The sequence below is a fragment of the Scyliorhinus canicula genome, chromosome 16 (assembly GCF_902713615.1).
Source record: "Scyliorhinus canicula chromosome 16, sScyCan1.1, whole genome shotgun sequence".
NCBI lineage: Eukaryota > Metazoa > Chordata > Chondrichthyes > Carcharhiniformes > Scyliorhinidae > Scyliorhinus > Scyliorhinus canicula.
Genome location: NC_052161.1, coordinates 24261373 through 24285184, shown reverse-complemented (window position 1 = coordinate 24285184; position 23812 = coordinate 24261373). Strand labels below are relative to the sequence as shown.

The 23812-nt window shown below is 43.5% G+C and overlaps 1 protein-coding gene across 3 annotated transcripts in view; it reads left to right on the top strand.

Annotated features, from left to right (window-relative positions):
- atrnl1b (attractin-like 1b) overlaps positions 1 to 23812 on the top strand; it is a 1095064-nt gene that overhangs the window by 270391 nt on the left and 800861 nt on the right. For all 3 annotated transcript variants that reach the window (XM_038774130.1, XM_038774131.1, XM_038774132.1), the window contains exons 13-15: positions 2731 to 2849; positions 11581 to 11713; positions 12819 to 13000. In XM_038774130.1, coding sequence (XP_038630058.1) covers positions 2731 to 2849; positions 11581 to 11713; positions 12819 to 13000 — 434 coding nt within the window. The remainder of the gene's footprint in view (positions 1 to 2730; positions 2850 to 11580; positions 11714 to 12818; positions 13001 to 23812) is intronic.

The window sequence follows — 23812 nt, the reverse complement described above, 5'->3', positions numbered from 1 at the left end:
TGCAGAGTTTGGGTTATAAGTCTTTAGAGGATTGGCTTATGAGGACACACTGAGTAGACTAGGACTATATTCATTGGAATTTAGAAGAATGAGGAGGTATCTTATAGAAACATATTATGAAGGCAATAGATAGGATAGAAGCAGGGATGTTGTTTCCACTGGCGGGTGAAACTAGAACTAAAGGGCATAGCCTTAATATAAAGGGGATCAGATTTATGACTGAGTTGAGGAGGAACTTCTTTACCGAAAAGGTTGTAAATCTGTGGAATTCCCTGCCCAGTGTACCAGTTGAGGCTACCTCATTGAATGTTTTTAAGGCAAAGATAGATAGATTTTTGAACTAAAGGAATTAAGGGTTATGGTGAGCGGACGGGTAAGTGGAGTTGAGTCCACAAAAAAGATCAGCCATAATTTTATTGAATGGTGGAGCAGGCTGGAGGGGCCAGGTGACGAACTACTCCTGCTCCTAGTTCTTAAGCTCCTGTACCAAACTGAGCGGGTTCTGGAGCACCTTTCTCGAGGCTATGTCCAAAATTGTGAATGGAGCCATGCCCCTTAGTGGGGTCTTTGGGGTGTCGGAGCAGCCAGAACTCTTTGAGGCGAGAGGGGCCAATGCCCTGACCTTCGCCTCGCTGGTTGCCTCCCTGATCACCTGCTCGGATGGAGGTCGGCAGCGCCACCCAAGGCTTCAGACTGGCTGTCTGACCTAGTGGATTGCCTGAGGCTTGAAAAAAAAAATTGCCATCAGGGTCAAAGGAAAGGTTCCACTGCACATGGAAGCAGTTCATGAACATCTTCCAAAACCTGTTTGTGAGGGAGGGGGAATAACCAGAAGGGAGGACCAGCAGTGGGGAGGAATGTGGAAGATGGGGAAGTGGGAAAGATACCAAAGTTTGAGGTTACGAACCAACTGACTCAAGAACAGCTTCTTCCCCACTGCCATCAGACTTTTGAATGAACCTATCTCGTATTCAGTTGATCTTTTCTCTACATCTTGCTGTAACGATAACATTATATTCTGCAGTCTCTCCTTCCTTCCTGATGTACGGTATGCATTGTTTGTACAGCATGCAAGAAACAAACTTTTCGCTGTATACTAATACATGTGACAATAATAAATCAAATCAAAAGGAGGGAGGGGGGGGCGGTGGTGGGAGAGGTAGCACCCAGAACACAGGGAAAGCAAAATTGTTGCACTCCATCAAGGGCGTGGGTGCCAACAAGCAACACTACAGCAACACAGCCAAAAAAGAGTCTCAAGACCTTTGGTTCACCTCGTCCTGTGGGGCTGTATGCTGGAACTACCTGCCCCCCTCAGGTCACAACAGGGCATTCTTAGGTTATAGCCTTTACCACATTGGTCACAACTGTGAAAACTGATCATATTGTTATTGTGGCTATCACAAGTGTACATTCTAATCACAATTCTTGTATGTTCAGTTCAAGGATGTAGTTTATCTACATCTGTTATTTTGGTAGATGCAAGTGCGTACTCGGGTTATGTGCTGGATATATTTGTTTGTCATAAATAAAAAAAATTCAAAAGAACAATAAGTTATGTACTGTGACTAGTTAAAAAAGTGACTCATTGGTATTGCAATCCTAGATATGGGATAATTGCAATGAGTGCTTTATTACGATTGGCGCAATGCACTTACTGACCTGCAGCTTATCTTAGTCAGCATTTCTTTTCTAGCATTTTGGACCTGATGCCGAGGTTAATGATCTGGAGACAGAAGTTCAAACCCTACCCTGCCAACTAGAAAATTTAAATGTAGTTAAATGTATTTGTCATGACCCTCACGAGGAGCACGGGGAAACCATTGTCGATCTCCCTATGGAACCCGTGGAGTATGAGCTTCCCAGGCAGGGGGTGGAGGGCACCCAGCTGGAATGCGTTAAAGACTATCACATAAAAGCCGGCCCAAGCAGCGCCCGGAGTTATTGATTGTTCCAACAAGGACTGGATTGGGAGAAAGTTCAATAAATCCTTATTCCACTACCACTGGCTTCCTCAAGTTACTAAAATATTATTCTGGAATAAAATGTTAGGCTCAGCAATGTTGACCATGTGAAAAACGGATTGTCTAAACATCCATTTGGTTCTCTCATGTCGTTCAGGGAAGGAAATCTGCTGTCCCCACCTGGTCCGGTGATTCCAGACCCATAGCAATGTGGTTGACTCTGAAGTTCCCCCTGAAAACTTCTTAGTTGTCAACCATCATCTCAGGGATAGTTTGGGATGGGCAATAAATGCAGGCTTTGGCAGAAATGCTCACATCCTGTGAATGCGAAAAAGGAATCAATGTTGCACATAACAGTGCATTGTAAGTGAGTGGATTGGTATAAGCATGCATGTTGTACACATCCAGTAGGAGTACTTTTGTCGTTTTAATTTTTGTTCTCTAATTTTCTTTACAATGAAACTATTCAACTTTATAATAATGTCCTGGGAAACCAGATTAATAACTTTTAAGTAATTTTTAAAAATATGGATGAGATGCTGGATAAGGTTGTTGCAAACCATTGTGAAATGAATAGCAATGATATTGGTGATTGCAGATTTGTTAATTAATGGCCAGCTTTTGTAAAATGGTTCACCAGCTAAAGAGAAAACCTGCCAGTGACACTCCAATTACAGCAGGAACAGCTTCTGTGTCTGGATTGTACTCTTTCGTTCTGCAGTTCTTTAAAAAAATATATTGATTTCTCCCCTCATTTATATTGCAGTTGCTACAGATGACAGATGTTTCAAGTATACAGACTGTGGCAGCTGCACTGCCAATACAAATGGGTGTCAGTGGTGTGAGGATAAGATGTGCATTTCTGCTGGAAGCAACTGCACTATGGTGAGTTGAAGTAAATGTTGCATCACCTATCAGGTATCAATGGTCTGCAAAACAGTTTTGCATAACTGTTGAATCTTTTCATTATGTTCATTATGTTTAAGGTTTCTTTTATCCAAATCAATTGCAAAGCTTTTATTTGCTGCAAAGTCGTTTTGGCTTTCCATGGTTATGTGTTGAGCAGTTCAGATGGGAAGTCATCCGTATTGTAGGTTGTTGGAGGCCATTTGGTTGGTCTAATGAGGACTTTGTAGTCTTAAGTAGGGTAACTGGATGTATTTCTTAACTACAAGAACTATATGCATGTACATGGTAAAGAGTTTGAGCTAGGACCTGTCTCTATGTTTTCTTGTTAGCACAGTTTTGTCCAACAGTAGACTGACCCCTGGGAGTAGACCATGTGCTTTCTTACATCACTATGGGTGGCACCGTACTCAGTCCCACAATGACCCTTAGACTATAACTCCCCAAGTATTCATCAAATTCAGTATTTCAAGTTATTCTAGTTTATCCCATACATTTGCAACATCATTAATACTCCTTCACTACTCTTAAAATTTTGAATTGCAGGTTCAGGTGGTCGGGAGACCTGAGACCCCCTCTACATTTCATTCACACTACTGTCGAAGAAATGGTGGGCTCTATTGTTGCAGGTTACTCTGTTGATCTGGAGTTTATTCTGAAATCTGTGTTTCTCACTTGCTGTCTCCCCACCATACTGTGTGAATGGGCATTCCCTTGCTTCTCCTGACTCCATGTACCCTATGGGATGCCAACTAAGTAGGACCGTGGTTGATCGTCATGCTTCCTGATCATGAGGTTTTTAATTCAGACCTGTCCTCCTTTGTTGTGGCAAGTCTCTGGTGCAGTATCTTTTGTTGGGAGGTGGAGGCCTGTTTCTACTTGTAGGACTGCTCTCTGGTGATCTGATAATCATTTGTTACCAACCCTGGTATTAGTTTTTTCAGTAGGATTGAAAGTTGTGTGTGGAGTTTCCTGCCCATTAGATGTTCAGATGGGCCGGGCTGCATTCTAACACGGTGGACCAGAACAAAGAACATTACAGCACAGGAACAGGCACTTCGGTCCTCCAAGCCTGCTCAATCATAATGCCTGTCTAAACTAAAATCTTCTGCACTTCTGGGGTCCGTATCCCACTGCTCCCATCCTATTCATGGATTCGTCAAGATGCCTCTTGAACGTCACTATCGTATTGGCTTCTGCCACCTCCTCCGCAGCGTGTTCCAGGTGCTCACCACCCTCTGTGTAAAAAAAAACTTGCCTCACCCATCTCCTCTAAACTCCCCCCCCTTCACATCTTGAACCGGTGTTCCCATGTAATTGACTTTTCCACTCTGGGGAAAAAGCATCCACTCGGCCATGTCACTCATAATTTTGTAAATCTCTTATTAGGTCGCCCCTCAACCTCCGTCATTCCAATGAAAACAATCTGAGTTTATCCAATCTCTCCTCTTAGCTAATACCCTCCAAACCAGGCAACATCCTGGTAAACTTCTTCTGTACCCTCTTCAAAAGCATAAACATCCTTCTGGTAGTGTGGTGACCAGAATTGTACGCAATATTCCAAATATGGCCCAACTAAGGTTCTGTACAGCTGCAGCATGACTTGCCAATTTTTATATTCAGTGCCCTGACTGATGAAGGCAAGCATGCTGTATTGCTTCTTGACTGCCTGATCCACCTGCGTTGCCATTTTCAGTGATATATGGACCTGTACACCCAGATCTCTCTGCCTGGCAATATTCCTAAGTGTTCTGTCATTTACTGTATAATTCCCAGCTATATTAGACCTTCCAAAATGTATTACCTCACAGTTGTCCGGATTAAACTCCATCTGCAATTTCTCCACACAAGTCTCCAACCGATCTATATCCTGCTGTATCCTCTGACAATGATCTTCACTATCCGCAACTCCAACAATCTTTGTGTTGTCCACAAGCTTACTAATTGGACCAGTTACATTTTCCTTCAAATCATTTATATATATATTATGAACAATAAAAGTCCCAGCACTGATCCCTGAGGAATACCATTGGTCACAGCCTCCAATCAGAAAAGCACCCTTTCACCGTTACCCTTTGTCTTCTATGACCTCGCCAGTTCTATATCCACCTTGCCAGTTCACATCTGATCCTGTGTGACTTTGCCTTTTGTACCAGCCTATCATAAGGGACCTAGCCAAAGGCTTTGCTGAAGTCCATGTGGACAACATCCACTGCCCATCCTTCATCAATTATCTTAGTCCCTTCTTCAAAAAACTCGATCAAGTTAATGAGACGTGATCTCCCCTTCACAAACTATGCTGCCTATCGCATATAGGTTCATTTGATTCTAAATGAAAGTAAATCATGTCCCTAAGAATCTTCTCCAATAATTTCCTGACCACTGACGTAAGGTCACTGGCATATAATTTCCTGGATGATCCCTGATATCCTTCTTAAACAAAGGAACAGCATTGGCTGTTCTCCAGTCCTCTGAGACCTCACCTGTAGCCAATGAGGACGCAAAGATTTCTGTCAAGGACCCAGCAATTTCCTCTCTTGCCTCCCTCAGTATTCTGGGGCAAATCTCATCAGGTCCTGGGGACTTATCTACCTTAATGCTTTTCAAGACGTCCAATACCATCTCCTTTTTGATATCAACATGAGCCTTCGTACTCTTTGTGCTTTGTTCAAGACTCATCATCCCCAAGTCCTTCTCTTTGGTGAAAATTGATGCAAAGTACTCATTTTGTGCCTTGCCCATTTCCTCTGGCTCCATGCATAGATTCCCTCCCCTCTCCTTGATTAGGAAACCCCTTTCCCTGGCTACCCTCTTGCGCTTTATATACGTATTAAAAGCCTTGGGATTCACCTTGAACCTGTTTGCCAAGGACTTTTCATGATACATTTTAGCCCTCCTTACTCCTTGCTTAAGTTCCTTCCTACTTTCTTTATATTCTTCAAGGTCTTTGTCTGTTCTCAGCCTTCTAGACCTTACGAATGCTTCTTTTCTTTTTGACTAGGTTCACAGTATCTATCTTTATCCAAGGTTTCCAAACCTTGCCATGCTTATCCTTTATCCTCACGGGAATATGCTGGTCCTGAATTCTAATCATCCGATGGTTGAAAGACTCCGGCATGTCAGATGTTAACTTACCCTCAAACATCTGCCCTCAATCTAGATTCTTCAGTTCCTGCCTGTTATTGTTATAATTAGCCTTCCCCCAATTTAGCATCTTCACCCGAAGACTATTCTTATCCTTATCCATGAGTACCTTAAAACATACGGTCACTGTTCCCCTACTGACACTTTGACCACCTGACTGGGCTCATTCCCCAGTACTAGGCCCAGTATGACCTTTCCCTTGTTGCACCATCTACATATTGTTTCAAGAAACCCTCCTGGATGCTCCTTACAAATTCTTCCCCATCCAAGCCTCTAAGCACGAAGTGAGTTCCAGTCAATATAGGGGAAGTTAAAATTACCCACCACAACAACCCTGTTGCTTTTGCATCTTTCCAAAATATGAGTACATATCTGCTCCTCTATCTCATGCTGGCTGTTGGGAGGCCTGTAGTAAAACCACCAACATTGTGACAGCACCCTTCCTATTCCTGAACTCAAGTCCAAGCTCAAAGTTCATCTGCCTTACCTGCTACACTTTTCGCGTTGAAACAATTTCACTTCAGATCACCAGTCCCAGTGTTCAGCAACTTCTCCTGCCTGCTCTTCCTCTTAGTCTTACTGACTTTATTCTTTACTTCCCCCTCAGTTATTTCACCTGCTGACCTAATGCTCTGGTTCCCACCCCCCGCCACACTAGTTAAACCCTCCCGAGTGGCACTAGCAACCTCCCAGCCAGGATATTTGTGCCCCTATAGTTTAGGTGCAACCCGTCCTTCCTTTAAGGTCCCGCCTGCCCTGGAAGAGATCCCAATGATCTAGGTATCTTTCCCTCCTACAGCAGCTCTTTAGCCACATGTTTAGCTGCACTATATTCCTATTCCTAGCCTCACTGACATGTGGCACAGGGAGTAATCCCTAGATTACAATCCTAGAGGTCCTGTTTTTTAACTTAATACCTAACTCCCTGAACTCCCCCTGCAGGACCTTGTCACTCTTCCTGCCTATGTCGTCAGTACCAATGTGTACCATGACATCTGGCTGTTCATCCTCCCCCTTCAAAATACCCCATGCCTGTTCAGAATAGGTTAGTAGTGCTGTGGGGAAGTCTTCATTCTTTTTAGAAGGATTTTAACACTATGGCTCCCTCCTTTGGCCTCCCCATTTGACTTTGGGTATCTCGAGGAGCTGGTATGGTGTTGGAAACTGGATGTGATGGTAAAATGTCCGGGATGCCATGGCTAGAGAACATATCTTTCTATGCCTTAATCACTGCCTCTGTGGTAATTCTATATAGTTGCTTCACCTCAATTTATCTGGAAACATAATCCACCACTATAAGGAATGATTTGCTGTTGAAGACAATTAGGTTGATGCCCAGCCTCTGCCATGGTCTGATTGGGAACTTGTAGGTGAATCTCATGAAGCGGAGGCAGAACCCCTGGATTCTAGGAAGCATCTTTACTTGCTCCTTCTCATCAAATAATGAGACTAGTGGCTTTTGGTTTGTTTTGGTTGTGACCTTGAAGTTGATGATACGATGTAAAAACCTCTTGCATGCCTATGTGACTGTGGCGGCTTCCGTTTTGATTATGGCGTCGCTCATCTCTGTATGCAACAGTCCTCTGGCAGCATAGTAAACTGCTCGGCAACTTCCATCCAGTAGTTCCTGGAATAGGATCACTCTAAGGGCTGTGGATAAAAGACAAAGCCTATGGACTGCTATGGTGATGGGCAAGGATGGGTTGTAGTTGCCCAGAATGTCAATAGAGAGCAGAATGATCTTGAGATGAATGAATGCTTCACTTGATGTTTGATCTGCTTCAGCAAATACCTCAAATGTTTTGCAATCCTTTGCCAAATTTCGTAAAGGTTTGGCAGCTCAAGAATCACTGAAGGTCTGGAATCGAGGCTCGGATTGCGAACTCGCTAATAGCGTTAGCTTCCTGTGTGCCTGCTGTGATGCCTTTGCTGATGATGTGGCTCAGAAACAGAATTGATGTTTTGGGTAGCTTTTATTTACCATTCAGCTAACACTGCTGAGTCTCTTGTCATGTTCCTCCACTGTGAGCCAATACATCACATGTGGCAAATAAGCCCCTGTAGGCCCTGCAAAATGGCCGACATTTTAAGTTGATATATTTCCCATAAATTGAAACATTTCTGTTGTCGAAGTTATTCCAAATGTCAGCCAGTTAACTTAAAATTTGCCGAAGTGGGTAATGGATGGGTTGTAGTTGCCTGGACTCTGTCAAGGGCAAGTTTCCAAAAGCTGTTGGCATCCAGCATTGAAAATACTGTGCTCTTTGAGAGTTTAATCAGACCATCGTCCACTGAGGACGTGGGATGTACTTCTCCAGTTGCGGCTTTATTGAGCTAAGTCAGGCCACGGAGATATTTGTCTGGCGCAATGCAAGTATTAACTAAACATCTGTGAAGTTCCTCCCTGATAGTGAGCTATGCAAATGAGACCATTTAAAAAAATCTATGCTTCACATATGGTAACAGCATGATACTTTGTGTGCAGCAGCCTTTTAAACGGCAGGGTAAGACAGGGGTGCATTTTATTACATGTGTAGTTGGTTTATGGTTATTTTACAGGGCTTATTTAATTAAATTTCACAAAGTTTAATATTTATCTTTCTGTTGCCCTCCCAAATATCATTTGAGTTACTCGGTGAAATTTGGAACTTGGGACATGTTATTAAATTCAGTTTCTATGTGTTTCTAAGTAAACTAGATAACGCTTTTTGAACACAATGTGAGTCTAAAGGAGAAAATGAGAAACTTTGTTCAGAAAGGCTACAATAATCGCTGTATGAAATGGCAAGGTTGACAATAGTGAAGGAACTCTTTTGAAGTTTGGATTTGCTGCATTGCTGTGATATGTGAAGGAAGCTTTGAGCTTCATTTAACTATTTAGATCTAAGCTGTGACTGTTGAAACCAAATCCATTCCTTAACTTGAATACAGAATATGAAAACAAATACTTATGCTGAGTAGCCTCCGACCTCTGAATTTCAGCTTTTTAAAGTTTGGTGTGGTATTAAAAGCTTGTTCTTCCAAATGCTTTGTAATGGTGCATTGCAATTATTGTTGGTGCAGGGGGGGGAAATATGAGTGTGTGCAAATTTGTGCAATGGTATGTATGGGTTGCCAGCTTATGAATGGTAAAGTTTGTCACATATTCCTTACTTGAAAGAAAAGAAAGACCGACTTGCATTTACGTAGTGCTTTTCACAGTCACCAAATGTCTTAAAGCTCTTTACAGTCAATGACATAGTTTTGTGTTGTAGTCACTGTTGTGAATGGGGAAACGTGACAGTCTGCTTTGTGAAATGCAGACTTTCACAAACATCAATGTGGTAATGACCAGGTAACCTGTTTTGTGATATTGATTGAGATTGAATATTGTTCAGGGCATAGTGCCCTACTCTTCTTCAACATACTGCCATGGGACCCTTTACATGCACCGGAGAAGGCAGATGGGGCCTCTGAAAGATGGCACCTCTGATAATGCAGCACTCCCTCAATACTCCACTGGAACGTCAGTCCTTTTTTTGTGAAAGCAGAAGTTGTTGAATTATTCACTAAATTGTTCCCTGCAATAGGAGTGTTGTAACCCTCAAGAAGTCATGGGGTGTGGACTGTGAGGCCCCCAGTGACCTCAGATGAATACGAGCTTCCCTGATAAGGGGCGGGACTTCCCCTTCACAAGGGGGGCGTAGTGGACATAAAAACCCTGACCCGGATGTGGGTCAGCACAGGAGACCCTTCGACGAGTGGAGTTATAGACAGTAGTATTGTTAAATTAAACCCTTTGTTCTGCCTCCATCGTCGCTTCCTTGTGATCATTCTGTCAGGGTCAAACAATGAGGCATAGTGAAGGGTCTTACATAAAGGCAAATTGATCACTGGAATCTTAATTAATCTGTGTTGATTGTTGTCCTAAACCATTAGGGTGTTATGAGGGAAAGATTTATGCTCAGGGTATTTGTTAAGCAATTGTTTTGCTAGGTATTAGGATAAATTGCTTAAAGTTAATCTTTTAAAGTCAGAAGCTCTCAGAAACGTCTGAGTTTCTGTAAAGACATTCAATCTTCCGTGGTTTTGTTTGAATTGGACATTTCTTCACCCAGAATAACTTGCAAGTGACAAAGCTATTTCTGTAAATTCTGAACAGAGAATTAACAGGTGGTTTAGGAGAAATTTGTTATCTGCAGAAAATTGTTCAGGGATAAAATACTTGCCATCAGGGGTGATTGTGACATAAATTAGATAAATATTTGGAGCAGATGAAGTTGCCAAGCGATGGGAGGCCTGAAACAGTGAGATTAGTTATAGACTATGCTCACAAAAAGCTGGCGAATATAATTGGCTGAAGAGCCTGCCTCTGAGCTGTAAACTTCCATGGAAAACAGTATATTGGTAACAGTTAAGGAAAAATTGAGGTAATTACATTGGATCAGAAGTTCAAATGTAGTGACTGATTCATATAGTTTATAACTTGCTTTGCCTTTACAGAGGATGGAATTACATATATCAGATATACAGGCATTGGCCTTAACCAGCCCATTTTGGTATTTATGCTCCACTCGAGCCTTCTCCCTTCTTTTCTCATCTAAATTTATCATTGTAACCATCTGTTGCCTTCTCCCTAATATGCGTGTCTAACCTCTCCTTAAAAGTCCCCCCTGCAGCATGTACTGGAAGATATTGGCCGGCATTCTCCTGCCATTAGGATTCTTTCTTCCTGTCGGCAGTGCACTCGTGCCCGCAGCTTCCCAGCAGCGTGGGGGGTGGTTTCATGGGAAATCCCATTGACAACAAGCAGCGGGAGTGGAGAATCCCTCCGCCAGAGAATGGTGCACGCTGCTCAGAAACGCGTGGCTAGGGGTCCGGAGAATCCAGCCCACTGTTTCTGACAAGAAACATTCAAATCTGATGGTAAAAATGCGCCTTTAGTTCGAAGTTTCAATACTCTGATGCATTGAAATTTCAAGCAAGTTCTGAAGATTGAGCTGAACTGAATCATATTATGTGACAAGGGATCATGCAATTTACTACTTTTTTTCCCATGCTCCATCGTATACAACCCACTCCCCCCAGTTTGCCATCCATATGTTTTCTACCTAAAAAGGGAAACTTTGCTGAAGATAAGAAATGACGATTGAAAGTTGTATGATGGATCCAGTTTTTTTTATCACACTGTGGCATGGCAGATTCAAATTCTTCATGCAGCTTGCAATCCATTATAATTTTGACTAGTATATCCTTTCCTACAGAATTGGAACCAATGTATAGCCATATCCTTTCCGCCTTTCACTTTTACTCATCATAGATTGATCTGTTGTTTTTTTCTCCTGCTTTAAAATATTAGCTTTGAAATTAGGACTATTTAGAGATTCCAAACTATTTGCTCTGACATTTTAAAATCTTGTCTGACATTTGGGCTGGTTGTGCAGTTATGTTTACATATGAACAGAATGCACTTTTCAGTAAGTGGTACCAAATATTAAATGAGTAGTCAAAGGTGATGTTTTATACAGTGGTTGTGCTAAACTGTGGTAAAATATCCAGTGACAATTTTCAACATTTCTTCTTCTAGTCTGTGACAAACAATACCAAATGCCGTATGCGGAATGAGCATATTTGCAGCAAATTTACAAGCTGCAAGACCTGCTCAATGAAGATTAACTGCCAGTGGGATCAGCGAAACCAAGAGTGTCAAGCTCTACCAGGTAAAAATCTGAACAAGCGAAAGTGTACATGTAAAAATGAACTACTGTAATAGACTATCCTCTGCTTAAGATATAACAATGATGTATAGCTTTTAATTGTGTTACCATCTCCGACAGAACTGGTCCTGGTAATGGTTTCAAATTCTAAAGCATAAAATAATCATTGCAAGTTACTTAAAGTTTTTTCCCATAGTTAAGTCGTAACTTTGTTGTCATCTTCCTTGTTGCAATAGGTAAAATAATATGGTTACCAAATACAGTACTTATCAGACATTTAAGAAAATTGAGAAAAGATGGACTGTTATTCTCTGCTTGCTGCTTGTATTAGTGAATCCTGTTTTGGGATCTGACTTGATGATTTTATTTGACCTTTCTGCCTCAGATTTAGATTCTTCTACCCTTTCTTGTATGATCATCTACAATTTGAACTTGTCTTTCTGGTGAAAACATTTCAATAAAAATACATGTGTAAAAGACACAGCAAACTTTCTTGTAACTTATAGAATTTTTAAATTCAAAACATCGAGGAAAGAAAAACTGCCTTTCTTAAAATGATTTTTAAAAACTGGTTTACCCTTTAGAAAATTTTAAAATTAGAGCAATTTTCCTGCAAAAGAAATAAACGTGAATAAACAGTTGCATATTTAATTTATTTTAAACTCAAAGATTCTCACCCCATTTAATTAGTTTGGCAGATTTTCAGTAGCTTATCATTTGAATGACTACTTGTGATGATGCAAAGGGGTAATTATGTGGAAACTATAGTTGAAGTTTGTTTAAAAGGACGATTTAAAGATAAAGTGATTGACTAAATGGAAATTAAAATGGTATTTTGCACAGAGGAAAAATAATTGGTAGTAAAATAGTTGCATTTAAAATTAGACCTCCCAACTCGATGCTTCTTGCAGTTGGCATACTGTCACCAGCCTGTAAAATAATTATGAATGGTGGATAGTAGATAGTGGTCCATGTTTGCTTGGCAATATAGGTGACTTGGAATATCCATAAAATTCACCGTTTCTTCGTGCCATTTCACCATACATCACTCTTGTGTTTGAAGATCTTGAAAGAGGTATAAAAACTGAGTTTGTTCCTACAATTACAGCTCACCTTTGCGGAGAAGGCTGGAGCCACGTTGGGGATGTCTGCCTCCGGATCAATGCAAGTCGAGAAAACTATGATAATGCAAAACTTTATTGTTACAATCTCAGTGGAAACCTTGCATCTCTTACTACATCGAAAGAAGTTGAATTTGTTCTAGATGAGCTGCACAAATATACAGTTCAGGTAATTGCGGTTAAGTATTTTTTTCTTCCAATTTGTCCAATTTTGCATGGCTAGAGAATGTACATGATGAAGCATTAACAAGGGGAGATCATAAGATGTAGGAGCAGGAGTAGGCCATTCAGCCCATCAAGCCTGCTCCGCTACTCAATGATATCATGACTGATCTGATATTATAATCCTCAACTCCACTTTCCCGCCTTATCCCAAAAGCCTTGATTCCATTAATGATTAAAAATCTCTCCATCTCAGACTTGAACACACTTAACAAACAGCCTTCTGCGGTAAAGAATTCTGAAGATTCACTACCCACTGAGAAGAAATTATGCCTCATCTTTGCCTTAAACAGGTGACCCTCTATTACGATCCCAGACCAGACCCCAACGTTTGCTAGGATACTGGACAGAAACCCAACATTTTAAAAAAATTTGTACAAGATGAGGAAAAGATTCTCTTCTCTAGGAGTGCTTTCGAGCAAAAACAGGGATAAAGTTAAAACAACGTTATTATTGATACAGTAACATCACAGAAATATAGCTTACAATCACCAGTTAAACAATGCTTAACAATAAAAGGAACCACTTCAACTTCTATCTGATACCTGCTGTATCTTTAATCAAGCTAAACACATCAAAGGTCAAAGGCCACTTTAAATTACAGTTAACAAACATAGGATTACCTGCTGTACACTTGAATGTAGTTTCTTTGAAAATATTTCTTGGAGATAGATCTTGTCAGGAAACAGCCTGCAAATTCTTCGTCTGTGTCAGACTACTGCTTAACCTGACAACCTTTTGGAGAAACTGTCTGTTCCCAGCCAAATCTAAGCTACATTCAGTGCCTTAGACCTGGCTCCTCACGTTAATTACATCATGCCACTCCATTCAGATCCCATGATCGACTTGCTTAAGTTTAAATACAGTGGGGGGTTTCACCGTTTTCTGGTGTGGCGCGTCCCCGCTGGCAGTGGGATCCTCCGTCTCGGCAGCCGGCCAATTGGGTTTCCCATTGTGGGCACCCCCACGCTGTCGGGAAATCCGCGAGCATGAGTGCACTGCCGGGGAAGGATCCCCGACGGAGAATCCAGCTGAATGTCTTTAGTTAGTACAGGCCCAACTACTCAACCTCCTCTGAAGAAAATCCCTCCTTACACAGGACCAACCTAATGAATCGTCAAGGACTGACTCAAGTGCCAGTAAATCTTTCCTCAGATTCGGGGGCCAAAACTGTTAACAGTGTTCAGGTGTGATCTAACTAGTGCCTTCTATAATTTTGGCAAGACTTGCCTATTTTATACTCCATTCACTTTAAAATACAGACCAACATTCCATTTGCCTTTCCTATTACAGGCTGAACATGCATGCTAAATTTATGTGATTTATGCACAAGGACCCCCAACTCCCTCTGTGCTGGAGCTTTCAGCAGTCTTTCTCCATTTTAATAATGTTCAACTCCTTTATTATTCCTACCAAAGTGCATAACTTCACATTTTCCTACATTATATACCATCTGCCATGTTTTCGCCCACTCACGTAGATGGATCTACATCCCTCTGTATACTCTCTGCGTCACCCTCTCCACTTGCTTTCCCATCTAGTTTTGTTTTTTTCGCAAACCTGGCAATAGTACATTCACTTCCCTCGTTCAAGTCATGATGTGGAGATGCCGGCGTTGGACTGGGGTGAGCACAGTAAAAGTCTTACAACACCAGGTTAAAGTCCAACAGGTTTGTTTCAAACACTAGCTTTCGGAGCACTGCTCCTCCCTCAGATGAATGTGAGGAAGGAGCACCTGAGGAAGGAGCAGTGCTCCGAAAGCTAGTGTTGGACTTTAACTTTTTACTGTGCTCGTCCAAGTCATTAATATAGTTTGTCAATAATTGTGACTCCTGCACTGATCTCTGTGGTACTCCACTAGTTACAGATTTCCATCCGGAAAATTCCCCTCTTATTCCAACTCTGCTTTCTATCAGTTAGCCAATCCTCTATACATGCTATCGTCCCCAACACCATGAGCTCCTACCATATTCAGTAGCCTTTTGTGCTGTACCTTATCGAACACCTTTTGAAATTCCAAGTATATTGCATCTACTGGTTCCCCTTTAGCTACCCTGCTTGTTACAACCTCAAATGATTTTAATACATTTGAATTCCCCTTCATGGGGCGGGATTCCCCAATAATGGAGCTATGTCCCCATGCCGGCGTGAAAAGTGGCGCCAACCACTCCAGCGTCAATGATCCACGATTATGGGGAATGCTCCCCTTCCTCGGAGGCTAGGTTGGCGCCAGAGTGGTCCCCGCAGCTCCAGCGGCGCGGAACGGCTGGCATGATTCCGCGCATGCGCGGAACGGTCGGTGTATTTTCGCTCATGCGCGGGGGTTGCCTTCTCCGCGCCGGCCCCTGGGCAATATGGCGGAGCCCTACAGGGGCCCGGCATGAAGTAAAATAGGTCCCCATAGAACAAGCCCACCAGCTGATCGGCTGGCCCCGATCACGGGCCAGGCCACTGTGCCCCCCCCCCCCCTCCACCGGGGTCGGATTCCCCCTCATCCCCCTCCAGGATGGCCCCCCGGACCTGAGTAACCCATGCCGGCGGGACTCGGCCAAACCCGTCGGCCACTCGGCCCATCATGGCCTGGAGAATCGCTGGGGAGGGGCTGCTATCAGCGGCCCCCGACTGGCGCGGCAGGAATCCCGAGAATGGGGAAGCCGGCGTCGGGGTGGGGCGGCGCGATTCTCGGGTCCCGCCGTGGATTCTGAATCCCGGCCGTGAAGTCATGCTGACTCTACTTGATTATATCATGCATTCTAAATGCTCTGCTATTATATCCTCCAACATGTTAAGCTAACCGGCCTATACTTAGCTGTTTTCATGTCTCCCTCCCTTTTTGAATAAGGATGTTATATTGTCAGTTTTCCAATCCTCTGGGCAATGCATTATTTCACTGCTATAGTCTTTTTGGAACACCAAAATGCTGTAATGTAATTTAAAGATCTATCTTCAGGAGACTCTTTTGGGAGAATAGAAACCAATTTGAATATTGGAATATGTGGTAATGATTGGTTGTAATAGATCCAATTGTCTATAACAGGGCTTTCCAAACTGTGGGTTGCAACTCCGCTGGAGATGGGTAAAATTTGGCAGTAGCAACATCTGAAATGGTAGTGGCAGCCTTGGAGAGGAGACACTCTCCTGGGACCAGCTCTGAGGTCCATGATGCACGTTTCCCCATCCTACAGTCTTGAATTCTGATTTGAAGAACAATAAGTGTGAGAGGGTTGTGATTAACGGATAGGCCAGGATTTAACCTCTGTGTGCCTAAAACCTGTGAACCCCTCAAAGGCATGTGGTATCTGCAGCTTTGACAAGCACAATTAGGAATAAAGCTACTAAGTAGCAGTAAGTGCTTCTTTCTTAACAAATGATAGCTAGTGGCAAGAAAAATATTACAATGGTTTTTGATAATAGGATCATTCATAGCTTCAAATTGCAGGATTGCAATCATTTTGACATCAAATAATACTCCTCAACATCAGGGATAACAAAAGTTCATGACTTCAAGAACTTTATGCTCAAATAATTGCAGAGTAAATGGCGGGAAATTCCCCCCAATGGGCCATAACAAGAATCTGGAATTATTCATTGTTTCCCTATATGACTTTAGTAGTCAAGGAGGAGTCCAGAAAGGAGAGTCAAAAGAATGGTTTATTACCAAAAGCAAAAGTAAAGTATTTAGAAGTAATGGTTCCAATCGGGACTACTCTGCAGCACATCTCCGCCGAGGCCGGCTTTGAAGGAACTAAATTAGCTAGCCCGCTGATGGGCCTCCACCCCTCAGCAGGGGAGCTTGTACTCCATGAGACTCACAGGGAGATTAAACGGGTCGTCCTCGTGGGGGTTATAGCACTGACTACCTCCACTGCTTTCCTCGACCCTCCTGTTTGCTGTTTCCATGTTTAACTATCACTTCAGTGCTCTACTGTACTGCTCTTTGCTTCCCTGCTCGACCCTCCTGCTCGCAGCTCCTCTTGCTAGCTTCCCTCCTCTTTCTGAACCATTCCTGACCTCTCACTCATCGCGAGGGGTTGCGAGAGCAAGTGGTGAGTGGGAACGTGGAGCAGGAGGGCTCGGGCAGGAAAGCAGTGAGATGAAGGGTCAGGCAAGGTGACAGAGAGAAATAGAGGCTGCCTGCGGGAGAGGCAGTGAGCATGTAGCAGATCAATAAAGTTAGCTTGGCAAATTCTATAGTTTTATGTTTCAGATTTCAAATATGAGCAGTGTAAAATATTACTCCACTGATTTGTGTCCTCCACCGCAACACACATACACACACACAGATACACAAGCTGAAAACTCCAAGTCTTGGAGGTATGCGGCCACACCAGGTAAAGGTTTGGGAAGCACTGGCCTACTGACACTGGCATTTTATTTTACAGCATTAGGTTCTCTACTATTGTGGCAGTAATCCGACCTTTACTGTCTTCCCTTCAGAATGTTTAAATTCACTTACTTTAATATAATAATCTTTATTAATGTCACAAGTAGGCTTACATGCGCACTGCAATGAAGTTATTGTGAAAATCCCCTAGTGGCCACACTCAGGCACCTGTTCGGGTACACTGAGGGAGAATTCAGAATATCCAGTTCACCTAACAGCACGTCTTTCAGAACTTGTGGGAGGAAACCGGAGCACCCGGAGCAAACTCACGCAGACACGGGGAGAACGTGCAGACTCCGCACAATCGGGAATCAAACCCGGGTGTGAAACAACTTTGCTAACCTCTGTGCTCCCGTGCTGCCCATGAGTGGAATATTGGCATTGAAGCTTGATACTGAAATATTTAATTGGTGCTGTGAAGATAGATGCTTTTCATTCAAAGATATATCGGCATCTTACTCAGAAAAATTGTAAATTTGTACATCTTGATAGAGAAAAGATTTATTCTCCAGTGCAAATTACACTGATGCGGCATGATAACATTGCATCTAGGACCACCTTGTAATCCATGTCTACTCCTGTAGGTCTGGCATAACCCGCTCAGTGTGACTGTTACTTTTTGTTTTGTAGAATCAAAGCTGAAAATAATAGATCGGAAGTTTAGCAACTGGCAGCTAACCTATCTTCCTTACCATTTGGAGTTGTGAAGCTAAATTTTCATTTCTTGAATCAATGTATAATGAAAATAGCAGTTAAGGATGAAACAGTCCAGTGAATTTAATACTTTGTTGAATTTAAGGTAATTTATATGACAGCTTATCCCATTTGGCATGAAATAGAGGTAGCTCACAAGATATAACAGGGTGTATTCATCCTTTTTGAATTAATAATATCCCCCAGCTTTTTATGTGAACAGAATGCAAATGAGAGAGTGATATACCCAGTGTTTTTACTTAATCAAGAGTCTGTTCCTTGCTTGGTGTAGTAGATAGATTTCTTTTTAAAGCCAGTGCGCACTAAACATTAATGGCCAGGCATATGGTGGGTCGGATTCAAAATCCTGTTTTCCCACAGTGGGGTACTTTGTTCCCACATGGTGATGCATCTAAAGGTCTTGCTGAGAATTTAAACTCGTTCAACTATATTACAACTCTATATGGATTGCAGACAGCTAGTGAACAGCTTTTACATTGAGAGCCAGGCATTCAGTTGGTTGAGTTTTCCTGACGATTATTATTTATCCATCTGTCAAATTTTAAAAGAAGAATCATTAACGATGAGGTTCAATGTGACTGTCATACTCTAATTTTAATCTAAAGAAAACGTATTTTATTTATATTGTCCTATCCATTATTTCAAGGCAATGTGTGTTTTCAAATGTCTCTAATATAAATTGTGCATTGTTAGTTCTGATTTTAGGATGCAAGTAGAAGGTAGCCAATCTCGACAAAACATAGAAAATAGAAACAGGAGCAGGTTCTTCAAACCTTCTATGCTATTCATTATGATAATGGCTGATCATCAAGTTCAATACCCTGATCTCGCCTTCCCCCCCATATCCCTTGATCTCTTTTGCCCCAAGAGCTAAATCTAATTCCTTCTTGAAATTACACAACGTTGTAGCCTTAACTACTTTCTGTGGTAGCGAATTCCACAGATTCACCATTGTCCGGGTGAAGAAATGTCTCCTTGCATCAGTCCTAAAATGTTTACCCCTTATCCTCAAACTTCTAGACTCTCCCATCATCGGGTACATTCTTTCCGAATCTACCCTGTCTAACCCTGTTAGAATTTTATAAATTTCTATGAGATCCTATCTCACTCTTCAAAACTCCAATGAATATAATGCTAACCAATTTAGTCTCTCTTCATATGGCTGTCTCACCATCCAAGGAATCAGCCTGGTAAACCTCCGCTGCACTCCCTCCAGAGCAAGAACATCCTTCCTCAGATAAGGACACCAAAACAGCACACAATACTCCAGGTGTGGCCTCACCAATGCCCTATACAATTGCAGTAAAACATCCCTATTCCTATATTCAAATCCTCTCGCAATGAAGGCCAACGTACCATTTATCTTCTTTAATGCTTGCTGTACCTGCGCGCTTTCTTTCAGCGACTGATGCACGAGGACATCAAGGTCTAGTTGAGTATCCACCTCTCAATTTACACCCATTCAAATAATAATCTGCTTTCCTATTTTTCTACCCAAGTGGATCACCTCACATTTATCCACATTATATTGCATCTGCCATGCATGTGCCCACTCACTTAGCCTGTCCAAATCCCACTGAAGCATTTCTGCATCCTCACAGCTCACCCTTCCACCCAACTTTGTATCATCTACATATTTGGAGAAAATACACTTAGTTCCCTCGTCCAAATTAATAATATGTAATGTGAACAGTTGGGGTCTGACCACAGATCCCTGCAGTACCCCACTAGTCCCTGCCTGCCAATCAGAAAAAGACCCATTTATTCCAACTTTTTGTTTCCTGTCTGCTAATTGGCTTTTTATCCATTTCAAGACCTTAATCTGCTTTGTAATACCTTGTCAAAAGCCTTCTGAAAGTCTAAATAAACCATATCCACCGGTTCTCCTTGGTCAACTTTACTAGTTACATCTTCAAAGAATTCTAGTAGATTTCCAAGCATGATTTTCCTTTTGTAAATCCATGCAGACTTTGTCTGATTACACCACTTTTCCAAATGCTATGCTATAAAATCCTTGATAACGGACTCCAGAAACCGACGTTAGGCTCACTTGTCTCTCATTCCACGTTTTCCCGCGACCTCCCTTTTTGAATAGCAAGGTTACATTCTCTACCCTCCAATCTGCAGGAACCATTCCAGAGTCCAACGAAGTTTGGAAAATTAGCACCAATCGATATACTATTTCTAGGGACACTTTCTTACTCTGGGATGCAGATCATCAGGAGCAGATTATCAGGCCCTGGAGATTTGTCCACCTTCAATCCCATTAATTTCTCGAAAACCATTTCTTTACTAATACTAATTTCCTTCAGCTCTTCACTAAAATCTGTACTTCTCAGAACTTTCAGTACATTATTCATGTCTCCCTTTGTGATCACAGCAAGAAGTCTTACAACACCAGGTTAAAGTCCAACAGGATTGTTTCAAACACTATCTTTCGGAGCGCTGCTCCTTCCTCAGGTGAATGCACCTGAGGAAGGAGCAGCGCTCCAAAAGCTCGTGTTTGAAACAATCCTGTTGGACTTTAACCTGGTATTGTACGACTTCTTACTGTGCTCACCCCAGTCCAACGCCGGCATCTCCACATCATTCCTTTGTTTTTTTTTTAAATTTAGAATATCCAATTCATTTTTTACAATTAAGGGGCAATTTAACGTGGCCAATCCACCTAACCTGCACAGCTTTGGGTTGTGGGGGTGAAACCCACGCAGACACGGGGAGAATGTGCAAACTCCTCACAGACAGTGACCCAGGGCCGGGATTCGAACCCGGGTCCTCAGCGCCGTAGGCAGCAATGCTAAGCAATGCCACCGTGCCGCCCCACATCATTCCTTTGTGATGACAGAAGCAAAGTACAAATTTAGTTCCTCAACCATTTCTTTGTTTCCTGTCATGAATTCCCCCGTTTGTAACTGTATTTTATTAATCTTTTTATTAATCTTTTTTTCTTTACATACCTGCAGAAACTTTTACAGTCAGTTTTTATGTTCCCTGCTAATTTACTTTCAAATTGTAGTTTCCCCTTTTTAATCAATCCCTTGGTCTGCCTTTGCTAAATTTTAAACTGTTCCCAATCCTCAGGTCTATTGCTTTTTCTTGCTAATGCCTCTTCTTTGAATCTAATACTATCTCTAATTTCCCTTGTAAGCCATGGTTTGGCCACAGTTCCCTTTCTACTCTTGCACTAAATAGGAATAAACAACTTTTGGAGTTCTGATTCATTCTTTGAATGCCTGGCATGGCCTGTCCGCTGCCCTTCCTTTCAGTAATGTTTCCCAGTCTGTCATTGACAGCTCATGCCTCATACCATCATTGTTACATTTATTGAGGTTCAGGACCTCGGTCTCAGAATCAACTGCCTCACTATTCACCTTGATGGAAAGAATTCTATCGTATTATGGTCACTCATCCCCAATGTTTCTCTCACAACTAGATTGGCAACTAATCCTTTCTAATTGTGCACAACACCCAGTCCAAAGTGGCCCGTTCTCTTGTTGGTTCCTCAACATACTAGTCCAGAAAACCATCCTGTATACACTCCAGAAATTCCTCCTCTATTGTACTGATTGAGTCACTAATCTGAGTCACCCAGGGCGAGATTCTCCGCAAATGCGGAGAGTCGTAAAGTCTGCCATGAAACTGCCCGTGTTTTACGGCAGCCTTCACGCCCGTTCCCGGGACCCGATTCTTCCCCCCCCATCGGGGCTAGGAGCGGGACCCCGGGAATCACGGCGTTGCGGTCTTAACGACTGTCGTTAAGGCCGCGCGCCAAGATGACGCGTGGCTGGCGTCTGTATGACGTCAGCCGCGCATGCGCAGGTTGGAGCCGGCTCCAACCCGCGCATGCGCGGGTGACGTCATCACGCCATTGACGGAACTCGCGCATGCCCGTTTTTACGACGGCAGCAAGCAGGTGTGTTTGCTGCCGTGAAAAAACGGACGTAAAGGCCCGGCCGCTCGGCCCATCGGCCGCGGAGAATCGCCACTCGCCGTAAAACACGGCGAGCAGCGATTCGTGACGTGGGTCGGGCAAGGATGGGGGAGAATAGCGGGTGGGCGCAAAAAATGGCGGGAGGCCCTCCCGCTATTCTCCCAACCGGCGTGGGCAGCGGAGAATCGCGCCCCCAATCTATATGCAGATTAAAGTCACCCATAATCACAGATATTCCTTTATCACATGCATCTCTGATTTCCTGGGTAATGCTATTCCCAACATTATCACTGCAGTTTGGTGGTTATGTAGCATACCTACGAATGTTTTTTGCCCCTTGATGTTTCTTAACTCCACCCAGACAGATTTCACATCATCTGTACTAATATTTTTCCTCAATATTGGTATCAATGGGTGAGAATCGCCCGGGTCCGGCGTCAATCCCGCCCCCGCTAGCGCGATTCGACGGGGACGGGAATCGCACCGCGCCGGTCAGCAGGCCCTCCGCGCCGGTTGGCGGGCCCCCCGTGGCGATTCTCCGGCCCGCAATGGGCCGAAGTCCCGCCGCTGACAGGCCTTTCCCGCCGGCGTGGATTAAACCACCTAGCTGACTGGTGGGATTGGCGGCGCGGGCAGGCTCCAGGGTCCTGGGTGGGGGGGGCGCGGGCCGATCTGACCCCGGGGGGTGCCCCCATGGTGGCCTGGCCCGCGATCGGGGCCCACCGATCGGCGGGCGGGCCTGTGCCGTGGGGGCATTCTTTTTCTTCCGCCTCTGCCATGGCCTTCACCATGGTGGAGGCGGAAGAGACCCCTCCCCTGCGCATGCGCTGGTATGACGTCAGCAGCCGCTGATGCTCCGGCGCATGCGCGGACTTACGCCGGCCGGCGAAGTCCTTACGGCCCCGGCTGGCGTGGCGCCAAAGGTCGTTCACGCCAGCCGGTGGAGTGGGAACCACTCCGGCGCGGGCCTAGCCCCTCAATGTGAGGGCTTTGCCCCTAAAGATGCAGAGAATTCTGCACCTTTGGCGCAGCCCGACGCCGGAGTGGATCACGCCACTCTGACACGCCGCCGGGTAGGGGAGAATCTCGGCCAATATCTTTATTACAATGCATTTCAACCACCTTTTCCTTTCTGTCTGTCCTTCCTAAAAATTGAATAGCCCTCAATGTTTAATTTCCATCCTTGGTCACCCTGGAGCCATGTCTCTGTAATCCTAAATGGATCATGTACCTTTACATTTATCTGCACAACTAATTCATTCATTTCATTTTGAATGTTCCGTGCGTTCAGGGACAAAACCTTGAGGCTAGTCCTTTTAACATACTCTGTCCCTTCCTTTCTATTTTTTACAGTGGTATTATCTGATACAGGCCCTTGATTTCTCTGCCTATCACTTTTCTTATTCTCCTTTCTGTCTCCTGTTCTTAATTCCCGCTGCTTTGAATCTTTACTTAGGTTTCCATCTCCCTGCCATTATGAGTTTAAACCCTCTCCATCCGCTGTAGCAAGTACCCCGCGACCCCCTCTCCCCAGGACATCAGTCCCAGTCCCGCCCAGGTGTAGCCCATCCAATTTGGAAAGGTCGCACCTTCCCCAGAACCCGTCCCAATGCCCCAGGAATCTAAAACCATCCCCTTATTTCTTCAGCCACGTATTCATCCAATACATCCTACAATTTCTACCCTGACTAGCACGTGGCACTGATAGTCATCCAGAGATCACAACCTTT